Here is a 19,402-nt window from a genome sequence, read left to right as displayed (position 1 = left end):
GTAAATAAATGAATTTCGGGGCTTTTACAAGGATGAGAAAAGCCTTTATGTCATTATGAATCAAACTAAAAGAAAATGGCTTAAATAGTAAGAAAGAGTTTTGTGTGGAATAAGAAAAAATAACTGTTCAGCGTAAGAGTGATTAATGCTATAACAGACTACACAGGGAGGCTGTAAAGTTTTCATCCCTAGAAGATTTTTTTAAAAATAGAATTGGCAGCTATCTTTTATTGCATGGATTAATAACTGACTTTTTTGTAGGCCAAAAAAAAAACCTGGAAAAGGAAAAATTATTAAGATTCCTACCAAGGAATTGTTTTATTTATGTATGTTGCAATGATGTAATAAACATAGTATGTAATTTGAATCACACTTGTGAGTATACACTGCTGCCAAAAAAGAAACTGAATGAATAAAACAAAACACCTCAGAAATCTTGTCTGCTGAAACTTTGGCTACATGGCAGCATTTCTGTCAAAGAAGAGTGTCAGACTTTAGTTGCTGTTCAAGCATATTACTATGACCAAATTCAAAACATCAACAAACATGCATATACATAATTACTTTTCAGCATCAGCTTATCCAAAAGCCACAAGTGGTCTATGTTGCCTACCTGGTAGTCCTGGTAGTCCAGGTTGTCCACTCAGTCCAGGTTGCCCTGGGTCTCCAGGCAAACCCTGATAGCCTTTTGGTCCTGAGACTCCAGGAACACCTTTCAAGGATGAGTAGGAGAGACAAGTTACACTACTGTTAATCTGTCAAATGATTGTGATAAAACAAGCTATTCACATTTTGAATCATACATAAAATAGAGGAATTGGTGATATTCTGATATAGTACAAACCATTAGTCTTGTATTCATACCAAAACCTGCTATTTTTTAATTTACCTAAAATCAAGAATTACAGAGCACTTAATGGAGTCACTTTTTTCTTTGGTCCTCAGCATCACACAATGAAAAATTCCTAGGCTTTCTTTTTAAATTCTATGACTTTTGTACCAGGAAATAGAACTCATGACCTTCTGCTTGCTAAGGCAGGGACTTATGCCACTGAGCTATATCCCTGGCCCTTCTATGATTTTCTTTAATAGGGCTACAGTAAAGTCAATTGTATATTTCTGTCTCGATTATACAGAAAGCATAGCTGCAAGAGAAAAGAGGACTCCCAAGAGAATAAGTCAAGGAAGGTACTTCATTTCAGCAGTAATAAAAATTAGCTTCTTTTGTGACTGTACAGAACTGCAATATTTCAAATATTTGTGAGGATAATTATCACCAAATCTTGCTGATTGGGAAACAAAACTTTTTTGTACATACACATACTCATGTACAAAACTGGCAATATTAATGGTTAGGACACAAAAAGAATTACAAATTTTCTACAAGTGCCAAAGTAAATAGTAAAGTTATTACTGTTTGAAAAAATACAGAGTTTCGCTTGTAAATACTTGTTAAAAATTATTTTCTGTACATGGTCTGTATGCAGATTTATGTTTATCTGTATGTTGGTTGATGTTTTGTTCTGAACATGTTACACCTTTATAGAAAAAAGTTTTTATAATTAAAATAGTCTCATGCACTTCATTTCTTACTTAATTCTAATAAAACAAATAAAACAACTATAATAACATAGTTGTTTCATACACATGACTCAAGACTTCCTTCAGTGCTGAGAATGGCTACTCACAGACCAAGACTTTTTTATTCTGCCCAAGCAGATAACAGTGAAATTTATTTAAAAGCCAAGTATTATATGGATATTAAAACACTGCAATACAACAATGCACCTGTCATCCAAAACTGGTTTCAAGGGAAAACATGCAAAAGACCAACAAATTTCCTAAACAATGAAATCTGTTTTCTCAGCAATTGTGGTTATATATCCTTTTCTCTCTATTGTTACCACGTACTACTTCCTAAATGGTTTGAAGGTGACTGCCTCATACTCTCAAAACTGTTATACAGATTTAATGCAACCCCAAACAAAATAAAATATTACTAACATTCCTCACAGATCTAGAGTAAACATTCTTAAAATTCATTTGGAAACAGAAGAAACCTAGAATAGCAAAGGCGATTCTGGGCAATAAAGGCAAGGCAGGAGACGTCTCAAGTCCTTACTTGAAACTATACTACAAAGCCACAGTGATAAAATCAGCATGGTACTGGCAAAGAAATAGACTTGAAGATCAGTGCAACAGATTAGAAGATGCAAGCACAACTACAAAGACACTCAGCCACCTGATATTTGACAAAGGAGCTAAACATGTTCACTGGAAGAAGGATAGCCTCTTTAATAAATGGTTTTGGAAATATTGGCTCTCCACATGGAGAGACGCAAACTAGAACCATGCCTATGAACATGCACTAAGCTAAAGTCAAAATGGATCAAAGACCTACATATAAAAACAGAAACAGTAAATCTACTGGAAGACAAGGTAGGCAGAAGTCTTGGAGACATAGGGGTAGGCAGAGAATTATGAACAAAACACAAACTGCACAGGAAACACTTCAAAGAATCATCAACTGGGATCTCATATTATTGAAAAGTTTTGCACTTCAAAAGAAATCAGCAACAGAGTGAAAATAAACTCACAAACTGGGAAAGAATTTTAGCTAGCAACCTCTCAGACAAAAGACTTATATCTATAACATATAAAGAACTGAAAAACAGCAAGCCTCCCAATTCCAAAGACCCTCTCCAAAAATAGGCATCTGAGATGGACACATAGTTCTCAGATGAAGATATACAAATGGCAAATAAATATGTAAAAAATGTTCACCATTACTGGTCATTCGAGAATTGCAAATTAAAACAGCATTGAGATTTCATCTCACTCTGGAAAGAATAGCTGCCATCACAAAAACAACTGATGACAAATGTTGGTGAGGCTGCAGGGAAAAAGGAACACTGCTCCATTGTTGGTGGGAATGCAGACTGGTGCAGCCACTAAGAAAATCACTACGGAGATTTCTCAGAAGACTAGGATTGGAAGTTCCATTCAACCCAACTCATTCCCCTCCTGGGTTTTTCCCCAGAAAAACTGAAAAGGTCATATCACAATGATATACGTCCACCCAGGTTCATAGCAGTACAATTTGTAATAGTTAAATCTTGGAAACAACCAAGATGTCCATCAGCTGCGGAGTGGATAAAAAAGAAATGGTATTTTTATACAATGGATCATTACTCAGCTATAAAAAATGATGATCGTGAGGCCTTCATAGGTTAATGCAGACAACCTGAGACTATCCTTATTAGTGAAATAAATAAGAATCATATTTATAAATATCACATTGTGTCTCTAGTGTGAAAAGAAATAAGAACTGTAGGAATAATTACACTCAAAATGTGTAACTGCTTTTGTAAAAAAGAGGAAAAGAAAGTGCTCTAAAGGATATAACTATGTATGTTTAAATGTGTAGGACTGATAACCATATTACTAAGTTTTTGTTGGATTGTCGAACAGAACAGTTTGCAGTCTCACTGTTTGAATGGCCACTTTGTGTGCTTTCATTTTGTAACTTGAACAACTATTTCTATGATTACAGTATTCAATTTATCAACTAATGATTTATTACTGTTTATTTTTTGAAATGATGTGTTATTTCTACCCTTTTCCTGCTTTTCTTTTTTTCCTCTTTAAATAAAATTAAAAAACTAAAATCTCATAGCTCAAGATAGGTACACAACATAGAATACATTCAAATAAAAATTATCAGTGCAACAATATGAATCAAGTGAAAATTAATATTCATTACTAAAATTTGATGCACCTAATACCTTTTGTAAATAAATCCTACATAGTTAATTTTCATATAATTTTAAAATCGAACTTCAGGAGCTCGTGGTATAGCTCAGTACTAATATATGTGCTTAGCATGAACAACCCCTATAGGTTAAACTTCCAGCAACAAAAGAGAACAAAAATGTAGACATACTGAAAAATAGTATTTACAAGTATATAATTATATTCACTCACCTGGTAAGCCAGGCTCCCCCTTTTCTCCTTTTGAGGCTAGGAGATTTGGGTCCATTGGCCCAGGAGGGCCTGGAAGACCAGGTTCTCCTTTACCACCTTTTTCTCCAGGAGGGCCAGGAAGTCCTGGGTGACCTGGTAAGCCATTATCACCTAAAATCATCATGTATGGGGAAGACACAACAGATCAGATTTATCTATCACAATTAATAAGTATAAAGATTATTTATATAATTGAGAGTTGGGTGGACTCATAGCCCCCAAAACATGTATGCAATTTAAGTTATTATCTATGAATTACTTGAGTGCATACACACTTTAAAACTCAAATAACAATATCTCTTCTTTGTGGATTTCTTTGACCAAAAAACAAAAAATTTAGTCCTTATATTTGAGATAAACATTTATCATATTTCGCATTATCCAAACTAAGTAAGCCACAAAATTTAAAACGCCATGTCACATAGAAACAAAATACTACATAGTATTCATTTTAAAGTAGTAAAATAAATATATTATGTATTTTTTTCTCCTGTACATTAGTTAACAAACTCCAAATATTACCTTTAAAACCAGGAGCACCATTCCTGCCAGGAATTCCCAAAGGTCCTTGTGGGCCTGGAGGTCCCATCATACCCATCTCGCCTTTGGTACCTTTGAAGAATATCAACAAATAACATTTGCCTCTTTTGACATTAGAGAGATAAAAAGTAAGTGTTACTATATCAGCTGGAAAACTATCACAGAAATTTAGCACCCATTATTGCAAATATCCAGGACTATGGATGCTCATTATAACAACTAATCTCCAAAAATGAGTCCCAATGAAGAATATTTACCAATATACACAACTTGGTCTACCCCTCTGCCCTGGAATCTAGGCTGACCCTGCTTTATCTTTAACTGACTGCATAACTCTCAAGCTAGATCATAAGAAATCTTGCAGCCTCTACCTGGACCTCCTGAAACACTCCAGACCTAACTACCTTAGTTGGGGTTATAGTTACAGATAAATAACCCAGTATTCCCTTGACTTTTGATCGCAGAATCTTGAGCAAAATAAAAATGTTGGTTTAACTATTGAGGTTTGGGGTTCTTTATTGTACAACAATATTTAAAAAGAATTCAGAGAAATAAGTGTAATGCAAACAGTGAATGGAGTCTCCTGCAATCAAAGTTATTTTAACAATCTTAACAGATGAGTCAATTCAGAAAAAAGTAGGACGAGAAAAACTTAAGAGTAGTATTAATGTCAATTTTATAAGTCAAAAATGAGAGAAAATATTAAATTACCTGGGAATCCAGGGACACCTGCTTTTCCTGGGAGCCCTGGTGATCCTGGAGGTCCCATAGGACCAGGTGCTCCAGGGATCCCTGGACTGCCCCTCTCACCAGGAGGTCCTGGAACATCAAATCCAGGAGGTCCTTGATCTCCCTTTTCTCCTGGTATTCCATGTAAGCCTAGTTAATACAACAACAATATTAATAAGTATCAAAAAAGTTTTAAATGTTGTATTTGATAACACCTCAATTTGATAAAAGCCACTTACAATAAAACTACTGCCAACATAATAAATGGGGAAAAACTGAAAAATTTTGCTCTAAAATCAGGAATAAGACAAAAATGTCCATTATCATAATTCCTTTCAATACAGTACTTGAAACATTAGCCAGAGCAATCAGGAAAGAGAAAGGGGAAAAAAAAGGATATTTATAGGAAGGGAAAAAATAAAACTACCATAATACTGGTTGCAGATGACATGATTCTCTGTATAGAAGAGTAAAACAGTTCTGCCAAAAGACTTCTAGAATGAATAGCCTAATTCAGAAATGTAGCTGGATACAAAATCAACACACATAAATCAAGTGTTTCTTTACACCAATAATGAACTCATTGAGAAAGAATTTAGGAAAATAATACCATTCACAGTAAGAGTAAGAAAAATTAAGTACTTACAACAATCTAATCAAGGAAGTGAAAAACATCTACAACAAAAACTCCTCTGAATATTCTGAAAAAGGAGACTAAAGAACATATCAGAAAATGGAGAGATAGATATCCAATGTTGTTGGATAGGCAGAGCCAATGTAGTAAAAATGGCCATATTTGAAAACTGATACACAGATTTAACACATTCCGATCAAAATACTAACAGCATTCCTCACAGAACTACAGAAAACAATCATAAAATTCATATGGAGCCAGAAAAGACCTAGAATGTCAAAAGCAATCCTCAATAATAAGAGCAAAGCAGGAGGCATCACTGTTGTGTATTTCAAATTACATTATGAAGCTATAGTGATTAAAGCACCAATACTGGTATGGATTAAGGACTGGTGATCAACTTAATGCCAGCTGTATTACATCAGCATGGCATTGCGTGAAGGTGCCCTATCTGAGGAAAATTGCCAGCATAGATAGGTGGAAAAGGAGAAAAAAGGCATTAATGTGTTAATGCATTGTTGCATTGAGGCATTGTGGGTTCTCCGAGTTGCTGATTGAGCCATTGATTCTGTAGAAGCTTTGGTCTTCACATTGAGCATTGATTCCTGACTTAGGAGGGGAAGACATGTGCTGCTTGGTCTCCAGGATAAACTCATCAGCTGGCTTCCTGGCACACATCTGACTGTGCTTGTCCTCTGAGGAGCTCAGGGCTTCCATGTCATTGAGGATGGCTGTGGTACTTTTCAGAACAGCCCTGGTCTTCGTTGTGAGTGTAACTTCTCGGCTCCAGCATAGACCCCTCATCCCACCAGCACAGCTCCTTCACCCTGCTGGCATGGATTTTCTGGCTCCCACCACTGACCTTTGGGCCTTCCCGGCACGGATCCATAAAAGAAACTGGTGTGAGTCCTTTTTGTGGGCTCTGGACTTCCAGTTGGACTCGTGGGAAGAATTGTCATGAGCTCTGAGTTTTCATCTGGACTCATGTGGGACATTGCTGTGGGATTTAGTCCCTTGACTAAATATTCTATGTCTTTGGTGTTACGGATATATATCCTGCATTTTTTTGTGTTAATTCCTGGTGACCATTATAAAAATAATATTATAAAATCCATGTCCTGATTCTAGTTGTTCTCTATACAGCCCTGAAATACAACAGATACAGACAGATAGGTCAATGGAACGTAATGGAGATCACAAACCCCAAATATATTCAACTATCTCAACTATCTTTGACAAAGTGGCCAAAAATACATAGTTGAGAAAAGACAGGCTCTTCAATAAATAGTGCCGGGAAAACTGATTATTCATGTGAATAAGAATGAATCTAGCACTGTGTGGTGGCCCACTCCTGTAATCCCAGCACTTAGGAGGCTAAATTAGGAGGATCCTTGCAAATTTGTGACCAGCCTGGGGTACAAAGTGAGCCCAAGGCCAGTCTGAACTGCATAGCGAGACCCTATCTCAAAAAAAAAAAAAAAAAAAAAAAAAAAGAATCTAGAATCTAGACCCATGTCTTACATCCTGTACTTATATCAAATAAAAATATCTAATCTAAATATTAAAAAGAAATATCTAATGGATGATAAAATTGGCTAAACACTTGAAGTCATAGACCAAGGCAACGATTTTCTGAACAAAATTTTGGTTACACAAGAATTAGTACCAAGAATCAACAAATGGGATCATCTCAGATCAAAAAACTTCTGCACAGGGAAGAAAATAACCAAGTGAATACAGAGATAACCTAGACAGTGAGAAAAATTTCTGCCAGCTATTTCTCAGAGGACTAACATCTTGAATATAAAAAAAATGTGATGACCCCAAATAAAAGACCCAATCAAATAACAGGCAAAATAAATTTCAGACAATTCTCAATAGCACAAATGGCCAGTAATTTTATGAAAAAAATGTTCAACATCTCTGGCCACTACAAAAATGCAAATTAAAACGACACTGAGATTCTATCTTACTCCAGAAAGAATGGCTACCATCAAAAATTAAGTAATAACAATGCGACAAGAAGCACAGTGGGAGAGGGGCTCTTCTAAATCGATGTAAATGTAAACTAATATAACTGTGATGGAAATCAGTGTGGAGAGTACTCAAAAATTCAAACTTGAAATTCTATTTGATTGAGTTATTCCCTTTCTAAGTATCTTTAAAAGAGTTAAAATCATATTACAGTGCTGATGTATACTCATGTTTATGGCAGCACAATTCATAACACTTAAATCTTAGACACATGCTATATATGTTCATCAAAAGATGAATGGATAAAGAAATTTGGTGTTGATAAACAATGGAGTACTATTCTGCAGTACAGAAAAATAGACTAGAGTCACCTGAAGGAAAACGGATATACTTATATTTTGAGACCATTATGTTAAGTGAAATAAGTCAGACACACAAGATTATCATGGTTTATCTTACATGAGAAACCCCAAATAAAAAGAGCTAAATAAAAGATATAGAACAGGAACAAAAGAGACAGTTCTTTTTCAAATGAGAAGGGGACCAAGTGATAGAGGGAGGATGGAGAGAGGGAAGAGGAAGGAAATGAAAGAAGAATTGAGATGGGTTTCTGCCCACGTGACATTCACCGAGTCATCATGGCAGTGGTCCAACAGGGCCGTAAGACCACAGAAATAATTGCATGTCGACTTTCTACTTCTTCTCCCCTCACCCAGGATAAATCTTCCTCTTCCTTTGTCATATGAGCCAATGATTCAATCAGGTGATAATATGTCACCTTGCCCACTGCCCCAAACTCCACCCCAGCCAAACCTAATAAAAGTCCAGACATTTCTCTGTTCTGGTCAGGGCTAACTTTGCAGTCTTTTGCAACCCTCCCTGCCTACAATAAAGGTCGGTCTCTCTCTCTCTCTCTCTCTCTCTCTCTCTCTCTCTCTCTCTCTCTCTCAATGGAGCCCAAAAAACTAACGTTATGTAGAGGTAACACTTATCTACTTTATTTTCTAATAAACAGGTGATAGAACTCTGCATAAAAAAACCCTCAGTATGTTAGAGACACTTTTGACGTCATGCACACAAAATGACTGAAAAAATCAAGCTTTAAGATTTTTCAATCATTTTTCTCTAAGTACTTGTCAAATTATTTCTTGTGAAATACCAATTTTTAGTTATTTCTTTAAGTATTCTTCTTAAGGATAACAGATTAAAACTATTAGAACATGAAATTTAAACAAAGATAAAATACAAATGTATATTTTTGGTTATTATATTCAACAAATATTATATCAAATTGCTATAAGTTTTTAAAAACTTAACTTTCTCTCTTTGTCCTCTTGTTATAGATTGATAATAGTTTGTGCTTCAACATTGGCTCTTTGACTACATACCAGTGGATTTATGCTGTTGTAATGAATTATGAATGAATACATAATGACTAATATCAGACCAAGTTACACACACAGACCCTTTGATTATATTTTGACTTCATTTTACATGTTGTATAATAAAACATTAATATTAGTTCTTAGTGCCTTTTGTTTCTCAGTAATTCAATCAGGATTTTATATGAAAGTATATTACACTGCAAGTTTCTGTAAGACATACCCACTCCAAAAAATAAGGTAGTTAAAAAGTATGTTCTTGTTATAGTATTTATCATCTCTGCAACCTAAGTAAGTCACTTAATGTTGGTTGTGTTCTTTTCTGCTATTTGGCAATAATGCCACAACTGAGTGGAAGCTGCTGCAGGCTTAGCCACAGAAGCTAATCTCACTGTTAAACATAAGTTGTTAATTTTATATAAAAACAAGTTGTGGGACTTGAAAATCTGTTTGATATCATATTCGTGCATGATCTTAAAATTATAGAACTCACTTTTTGAAAATTAGAGAATTCCACTTATTTGTCACGGTGGTATTTCAATGCTATCATTTATTAGTAAAGTACTATAAAAAGGGGTGAGAAATTTTATACCGATTTGTGAAGTAGTGTGAAATACCTAATAATGAACACTATAAAGGCTATATATGGATCACTATCTATTATTATGTAGTTATACTCAAATAGGTTTTTTTGTTTGTTTTTGAGTTTGAAATAGAAGTAATTTGTTTCTTCAAGTATGTTCCAAAAGCAGCATATGAAATAATGAAAAGAAACCAAAAATTGAAAATTTTGGAGAAATTGTTTGTCTTTCACTTTTTAAGCTTTAAGATAATGCTTTTCAAAATTAACTTCAATAATTTGTAGATTTGAAGATCAAGAGGAAGAGAATATTAGTTTCACAACATGTAGAGTCACCAAAACAGAAATACATTGCAAAGAGACTCATGAGTTTAGGAAACAAATCTGAATATAAAAGATTAGAACAAAAAAACTTGACAAACAGTTAAAGAGTCATTTTCTCAAGTATTATAGCATAATCTATCAATGAATTTGCCAATAAAAACAGTAAAACATTTGTCACAAAAATTATATGTCACATTTTATTTATCTCTGATCTTCAGGTCCCTTTCAAAAATCATTTTGGAATTTAAGCTCCTATGAGTTAGATTGAAATAGTTTTATTTTGTACTATAACAGGTTAGATAAAAAGAAATAATTATTACTGTACAATTATGAGTAAACATTTTATGTATCCACTGTTATTTCTATTAGTAGTAATAGATAAATGGTGTACTTTTCACAGCATAGATCCTTGCCATGAATACTATCAGGAATAAGCATCCTGGAAATATCCAGCACAAAAAGTCAATACAAAGGCAGTACTTGGAAGGCTGAGGCAGGAGGATCATTGTGAGCTTCAGGCCGGCCTGAGCTATACAGTGAGATCCTTTCTCATAAAAACACAAAAGTTCTGCTGAATCTGCTTATACAGACATTATATAGCTATTACTTACAGAGGCTATCTAGGGATAGATAAATATAATAAACTTACTCGCAACCAAATGTACTTGCTACTGGAAAAAAAGGAAAATTTCAAAAACATTTACTATCTGAGAGAATTTCACATATACAGTGTGTGTATACACACGTTTACTCTGCCTGAAGGTTGCATATCTCTCAAAAAGTTTACATATTTATAATACATTTTTCATAGACTTTGATAATAACATGAATAATTTCTGGGGTTTGTTGATTTTTGTTTGTCTATTTTCAGTAACAGTAAGGAAGAACTGTTTTGTTTGTTTTCTTCCTTTTGGCTAATTCAGCCACATACCTTTTAGTCATAGTGGGAAAACATTACAACATATTTGGCTGAGGTTAGGGTATGACCTGTGGACATGGAATAGAGTATGCTTAACTGATTCTAAAAAGATTTATTAAAGCCTTAAAATTCTAGCAAATGGTCAAACCACACAATAAGAATCAAAACCCTCTACATTTTCCTGTATTAGTAGCTCATGAAATGAAATAATTTTGGTTCTAGTCCCTTGACAATTTTCCTTTTGTTTTTCTGCTGTCAATTGAGGAATTGATATGCAATTGAACCTTAATTAAAAACGTGTTTAACTGTATAAATTGTATTGAAAAAGAGAAAGGCAAGTAATAGAAACTCAAAAAAAAGAAAGCTAGTCAAAACAAAATCCAAAAAGCATAATTCAAACATTTTGCCCTAGAGTCATAACAATAGAAACTCTGTACTCAGTTTTCTACTACAAAATGAAGCACAAGTATACATTAAAAAGCTTACTAAAAACTGATATTTAATATATCAGCCAAGCATTATAACTCTGATTTATCACAATATTAGTAATAATGTCTCTGATTAACCTATTATTGAAATTATGAACAAGAATAACCGTAATTTTTTTCCTGTTAAGCTTGCTTTCATTGAGTTTCATAGGTTTTGATAAGTTCCTATTCCACTGTCAATTGAATATGCAAACTTTTAAATTTCTTTTCCAATTTCTTCTACGATTCATTGATTATTCAACAATGTATTATTTAATCTCCATGTATTTGCATACTTTTTGTGGTTTCTTTGAACGTTGATTTTTAGTTTATTCTTTATGACCAGATAATATGTAAAGGATTATCTGAATACTTTTGTATTTATTTAAGCATGCTTGGTGGCTTAGTATATGATCAATTTTAGAAACAGTTCTGGTGGTGTTAAAAACATGTGTGTTCTGTTGTTTTTGGATGAAACACTCTATATATCTTTCTATTTTAGACCATTTGTTCAACTGTTTGTTTTAACTCTGATATTTGGTGTTGATTTTTTTGTCTAGTAGACCTGTCTATTTGTGAGAGTGGGGCACTGAAGTCCAGCACAGAGACTGTATAGGTTTCTATCTGTCCTTTTATGTCCAGTGATATTTGTTTTATGTTGTTTAACAAGTCACCACTTGGAGCAGAAGTCGTTCTTTAACTTTTCCTGTCGAATTGTTCCTTTATAGTATGTAATAGCCATCTTTGTCTCACTTGATCAGTTTTGAGTTGAGCTGTCCTGTGTCTGGAAATAACATAGCTACTCATGCTAACTTTCTGGCTCCAATTGCATAAAGTATCATTTTATATTTTTTCTCTTTCAGCCTATCAACTTCCTTTTGCATGAGATGTGTCTCCTGTGGTTTTGTTTTTATATGTTTATATGGTTTTGTTTAATTACTCTCTCACTTAGATGTATACTTTGCTGTAGGATTTTGGTGCAGGACTCTCAACAAGATATTGGCAAATAGAATGCAACAAATCATATCATGACCAAGTTGGCTTCATTCAAGTTTTGCAAGGATGATTTAAAATGCATAAATCAGTAAATGTAATACATCACACAAACAGAAATAAGTACAGCACATGATCATCTCAACAGATACAGAAAAATCATTTTCAAAAATTCAATATTTGTTCAATATAAAAAGGTATAGAAAACCTTATCTCAAAATGATAAAAGCTATTTATAATAAACCCACTGCAAACAACACACTAGTTGGGTAAAAACAAAGCATTTTCTCTAAAGTAAGGAACACGAGAAGAGATTCCACCGTCACCTCTACCATCCAACATAGTTCTCCAAATTTCAAACACAGCAATCAGACAAGAGAAAGAAATAAACGGGATTTGTATATAAAGGAAGAAGTCAAACTCTCCCTATTCACAAATGGTATGATCCTATAGACAGTAGCCCCAAAAAGGCCCACCAAAAGACTCCTAGAACTAGTAAACAAATTCAACAAAATATCAGGAGATAAAAATCAGTATGTAAAATGAATACTGATTTTGTACACTAACAAGGAACCCACTGATGAAGAAATCAGGAGAATATCCCTACACTAGTTTCAAAAATAAATTGGAATGAACCCAACCACGCAAATAAAAGGCCTTTATAATGAAAACTATAGTTCTTTGAAAAAAGAGACTGAAGACAACATCAGGAAATGGAAAGATTCCCACTGTCAAAATGGCCATACTATACTACTAAAATACATCTTTAATGCAACACCAATGTAACTAGCAACAGCATTCCTCATACAACTAGAAAATAGAATTGTAAAATCTATAGGGAACCAGAAGAGACCCAGAATACCAAAAGCAATTCTGGAAAGCCAGGGCAAAGAAGGAGGCATCACAATCCTGGATTTCAAGTAACATTACCTACAGTCAGGAAAACAGTATGGTACTGCCACAAAAACAGACATGTTGATCAATGGAACAGAATGGAGTATTAAAGAAACAACTCCAGTCACCTTTAGCCATCTGAGTTTCTGCAAAAGGTTCAAAATCATGTACTGGAGACATGATAGCTGCTTAAAAAGTTTTTGCTAAAAAAACTGGCTATCAACATGTAGAAAAATTGGTATAGGTCCATATCTCTCATCCTGCACTAAAATTAAATTAAAATGGGTCAAAGATTTATATATAAAAACAGAAACACTGAATCTGTTGGGTGAATAGGTAAAACTCTTGAAGACATAAGGACAGGAAAGGACTTTCTGAATAGAAGCTCATTGTACAAAAGATAACAATAATTAACAAGCATTATTATCAAATTAAAGTTTCTGTACAGCAAAGGAGAACAACCAATTGAATGAAGACAAAACCCATTTTTGATAGCTACTCCTTAGACACAGACTATTATCTACAATATATAAAGCTCAAAAATGTTAAACTTCCCAAAATTGATGTCCCAGTACAAAATGGGTAAATAATATCATATGGTTTATCATATGAGAAATCTAAAAGTACAAATAATTTGAGGAACAAAATAAAAGATGAAAGGAAACAAGGAGATAGATCTTCTGTAAATGAGAAGAGGATCAAAAGATAGGAAGGGAGAAGTAAAAAGAACTAAGGTATGTTATGCACATGTTCCAACTCCCTTTTATGAAGATAATCATTATGTACTACATACATGTACATACAAGTGAAACTAAGTTTTTTAAAATATGAAATAAAATTGACAATTGAAATGAACAGAAACTTCTCAAAAGAAGTACAAAAGACAACTGAATAAGTGAAGACATATTTGGCATCTTTGGCTATTAGAGAAAATCAAATTAAAACAGCATTTATATTCTATGTCACTTCAAAAGAATGACTAGTATCATAAACTCAAAAAACAACAAATGCTATCAACTGTTACTGTTAATGCAAAGTAGTAAAATCATTATGTAAATCAGCATAGAGATTCATCAGAAAACTAAAAATAGAGGTTTCATTTGACCTAGTTATACCCTTTTCTAGATATCCTGCTGAAAGAGATGAAGGCATCACATTTAAGTGATACATGAATATGTTTAGAGCAGCACAATTCATAGCAGTGAAATCTTAGAAGCTTCTTACTTATCCACCAACAGATGAATGGATAAAGAAAATGTACATATACAGAATAGAGTACCACTCAGCCATAAAGAAAGATAAATTTCATTTGTAAGAAAATGGATGCACCTGGAGTCTATAATGCTAAGTGAAATACATCATACAGCATGTAAAATATTGTACTTTTTAAATGAAAGACCCAAATTAAAATAATTTAGGGGCAAAATAAAAGATGGATGATAAGAAACAGGGAGATACACTTTGTGAATAAGTGAAATGGATCTGGGAATGGCTGGAGATGGGAAGGAGGAAGAGAAAGGAATGAATCAAGATGCAGTATGTGGGGAGAAGATAGTACATGCTTGGCAAGTGAAGGTCTTGAGTTCAATTCCTGATACCAAAAAAGAAAGAGATGCAATATGTGAATGTGCCCTTTCTTCAATGATAAATATATTTATTGAACATCACAAGCCTATACTAAGTAAAAAAGGAAGAATAAAAAAGTGATTACAGTATTTTTGAAACTGGTTAAGGTAATATTCTTTGGTGATATAAATACAGTTCATGTAGCCTTACAGGCATCATGGCAGATTTTTAGAAAAGGTGCCTTATGGGAATGTATAATGTCCACATTTTTTGGAGTATTACTAGTAAAGAATGACTGATTTTCATTTTATGAATTTTATTGAACAATGTGTACTTCACAAGGAAATAAAATATCAATATGAAAATACTGCATTTTTAATATGTAATGAGTATGTAGAACTTTCAATGTCAACTATTCACCTGCTTACAAGATCTTAAAAATAATAGGAATGAATTCTTATGCAAACTACAATGACAACACAAACAAAATTCTACGGCAGAAATCATCTTTGCTTCCATTATCACACTTAAGGTAGTCTTCGTGTATGACAACAGCATGTTCCATACAGAAATCCCACTCACACTGACAACATATGTGTTTTGCTTTCTTGAATTTTTTGGCAGGTCATGCTTGTCACCTCTTGTGTCTTCCTGTTTTGTCAGTGGCTTGCTATTATACAATGTCCAATTAACAGGAAAATGAAGTATCAATAAAACAAAATGCAAAATATGTACTGAATGTTTAACATAAACATTAACATTTTCTGTATCAACAGTTTGCTTACTGAACATAAAACATAACAGCAGAAATAAATGGCTACGTACTACAATGAAAATACAAATAAAACTGGCACAAAAAAATCTTTACTTCAATTATCACACCGAAGATAGTTTTCACACATTACAGCATTTTCCATACACAAGTATGGCTTACACTGACTGCACATTTGTTCTGTGGTTTTTTTCACTTGTGTTTTATTTTCCTGTCTTCCTTGGTAAGACATCCCTGAAATCTTGTTATTAATTCCTGTCCCAATCCTCTAAGAAAATTTCTCTGTGATATTTGTTGCTTGTTATTTTCTTTTTAAACTATGAAGCTATGTATGCCTGATGTGTTCAGTACTGAGTAAAATACAACTATTGGCCAATACTTTGTGCTTTGAGTGACATCATAATTGCTGCATAACATCTGCTCTGGCTTTTGTTTGGTAGTAAAATGTGACCATTCCTGGCTTCATTTGTGTTGAGGTTTCACTAACAATGTGTTTATTGTTTGCTTATTTGTTTTGAGACCAGGTTTCTGTAAATAGTTCAGACTAGCCTTGAACCATGTAGCACAGGCTGACCTTGAACTCACAGGATCCTCCTGCCTCAGCCTCCTGAATGCTGGGATTACAGATGTGTACCACTCTGTCCAGCCTCACAATCAATTTTATCATCATGGTGTAGTGCTGACAGTATCAATACGACTTTGTTTTTCTTCATAATATTGGAAGCCAATGTCTTTCCAAAATCCAAAGACTGTGTTATATATTTCTCTATTGTGAACCTGCGGCATTTTTTTTCAGTAGTCTCAGCTTTGTTCTTGCAAACGGTTTCTGCGCTGGGCTGCTAGCATTCTTTTAGCGAATAAAATATCAATAGGTAACTAGTGAAACAACTGTCCAATGTGACATTTGTGTTAGTTTTTGAAATAGGTACAGCAAGTCTGCTCACAAAATGATATGGTTTATTACTGCATGAAGACGTGGTGGCTGATTTTCAGGATACATTTCTAAATCCAAAGTACAAAATGTCTTCACATCTACCAGGACGTATATTTTTATACCATATTTGGAAGGTTTACTTGGAATATATTGTCAAAAGCTTCAACAACCGCAAAGCCATGTGAGTTATTTGTCATGCGTTTGGGTGGTGTATAAATTGCTTGATAGTTCAAAATAAAGCATTCAACAAATAAGTGAATAGCAATCAATTTATTGATTTTTTTCTTTTTTGGTGGGTCTTTTTGTCATCAAAATATAAGCATTTTGAAGGATACTATGTCTTTTGAGAGTCATTAGTCTAAAATCTCAATGCTACATCTCTAAAAAATCTTTTAGATTTTGATTATTAAAATGGTAGAGTCCTGCTATAAAGTCATTTACTACTGAGGTATCATGATAAGTATATTTTTTACTATTATTATTGATGCATATAGAATTGCTTCTTTTTTTTTTCTTTCTTTTTTGAGACAGGGTCTCACTATAGAGAGAAGGCTGACTTTGAACTTAATTATGTAACCCAGGCTGGCCTTGAGTTCAGGTCAATCCTCATCCGTCAGCTTCACAAGTGCTGGGATTACAGGTGTGAGGTATCACACCAAGTAGAATGCTTTGTCGTTCATTATTAGTGCATTTTAAAACATCTTGTAGCATTTGTCCATTACAATTTCCAATACTGAATCACAGTGTTGACATTCTATCTAATGGGTTTCAGCCTTGGTAAATCCTAATAACATTTTCTGACCTAGTTTTAAGATTGGATTATTCAGGTATAAATGATCGTTTTGCAGCAATTTAAGTAGTCAAATATTTATTTACATTACTATTTTCCTCCTCATCTGAATCAAGTTCATCATTCTTTATTGTTCTGTCATATTTCTATCTGTCATATATTGCTAACTACTTTTGTTTACATGATCCATTAATCACTGGTAGCTGAGTTGTCTGATGACTCATTTTTGACCTCATCCCAAAGGTGTAAATGTGTATTTTTATGCAACACTGCGCTTAATTCTACATGAAAAATTAAAAGCAAACATTTAATGAAAAATTATAAATACACAAAAATATAACACGACACCTTTGTGGGTAAAACTCACTCATTTACACTTTGACATTGTATATACTTTGCCATTTGTTGTATCATGTAGATGAACACAAAGACTGTTTCCCCTGTTCCTCCGGGGAAACTACTGAGACACAGAGCTGGTTACCATTATGCTAAAGTGCATATTTTCATTAGAAAAGCACAGTAGGAGCATCTGTGACTCAGAATAAAGAACTGACATGAACAGGTGGGTTTTACATCAAGTATGAAATATGGTCCCTTCATGGTAAAAAAATGGTTTAAGAACATTTCCATATTAAGAATGCACTGGGCATTTTCATTTTAAATGTTGTTAAATTTGTTTTTGAATCCCATAGTTTAAATCTTTTATTCTATGGCAAAGTATGTATTTATAGAAGAAAGAGATGAAGTTGAATTAAGCATCATTAATTTTCTGCCTGCGCATTGTATCTGGACTCTGTATATGGTAGCAGGAGGTGGGTCAGGGACAAAGAACATTCGATGACATAAACATTTCATGATGTTAGCTAATGTTGAGAAAGCATAATGTATAAACATATTTTAAAAATTTGTTGATGTTGGCAATAATGGTGGTCTCCTCATTCTCACTCAGCTGTGAATTAAATTCAAAATGCTTGCATAATTTTGTGCACATTTTTGGGACTCAAAAAAACCAGAAAATGAATTTGACTGTTAGAGCTAACTATATTAAATTAATTGGCTTGGCAACCATTTAAAGAGATTACTAAATCACAGTTTTGGAGATGTCTGGGTGTGTCATGACAGGAGACTTTGGACACTGTATCTGGTTCCTGGCCTGCTCCTCTCCACCACTGTTCCTCTGCTTTGCTTCCTGGTTGCTATGAAACAAACATTTTTGCCCGACCCTGCCCTTCTGCCAGAATGTTTCTGCATTTGAGCCATCTGACCATGGACTGAATGCCCTAAAACCACAATTTAAACGTTTAAACTGTCAATGTCAGTTATTGTGTGTCAGTGACAGAAAGGTTTATTAATACAGCAGAAGAACTAATAAATTCATTTTATTCTTTATGAAAAAAAAATTTTATTCTTTTATTCTTTATCAATCCTATTGTGGCCAAATCTAAAAAACTGTTTCTCAAGATTTATATGCTATACTATTTGAGCAGGATTAATTTTTTAAGAGTGATTTTATAACAACTCAATTCAAATTATCACTATAATTTTATTATTTTTGAAATAATGACATTTTGGGGGCCATAAATATTACAATGTGTTTCACAATTGATTTTCAAAATATGATATAAATAAGAATAGCTTGCATTTTATATTTTATTTAGTTGACCAAGATTTTTAATTTTCCTGCAAAATAAATTAATATAATACCTATTTTTAGGCCAAAAAGCATAGCTCTATGAGTTCAAAACAAATGTACATACTTTCAATTGTGTATTTAAGCTTTCTGATGTAATCATATGAATTAATGAAGGATTAAATGTTCCATATTTGTTTTAATTTTATGAGTCATTACAGTACCTACCAATAAATATAATGCTGGTAACA

General features: G+C 33.6%; 1 protein-coding gene across 2 annotated transcripts in view; it reads right to left on the bottom strand.

Moving 5' to 3' along the window:
* Positions 1-19,402, bottom strand: part of Col4a5 (collagen type IV alpha 5 chain) — a 230,895-nt gene that overhangs the window by 46,700 nt on the left and 164,793 nt on the right. For both annotated transcript variants that reach the window (XM_063246265.1, XM_063246266.1), the window contains exons 32-35: positions 5,275-5,442; positions 4,546-4,635; positions 3,985-4,134; positions 614-712 (exon numbers count right to left, since the gene is read on the bottom strand). In XM_063246265.1, the coding sequence (XP_063102335.1) occupies positions 614-712; positions 3,985-4,134; positions 4,546-4,635; positions 5,275-5,442 (507 nt within the window). The remainder of the gene's footprint in view (positions 1-613; positions 713-3,984; positions 4,135-4,545; positions 4,636-5,274; positions 5,443-19,402) is intronic.

This window comes from Cavia porcellus, unplaced genomic scaffold, assembly GCF_034190915.1.
Source record: "Cavia porcellus strain 051 isolate PalLab524CR breed Dunkin Hartley unplaced genomic scaffold, mCavPor4.1 scaffold_3, whole genome shotgun sequence".
In the NCBI taxonomy this organism is placed as follows: Eukaryota; Metazoa; Chordata; class Mammalia; order Rodentia; family Caviidae; genus Cavia; species Cavia porcellus.
Note: the sequence above shows the minus strand (reverse complement) of the source record. Positions and strands in the feature narration are given on the sequence as shown.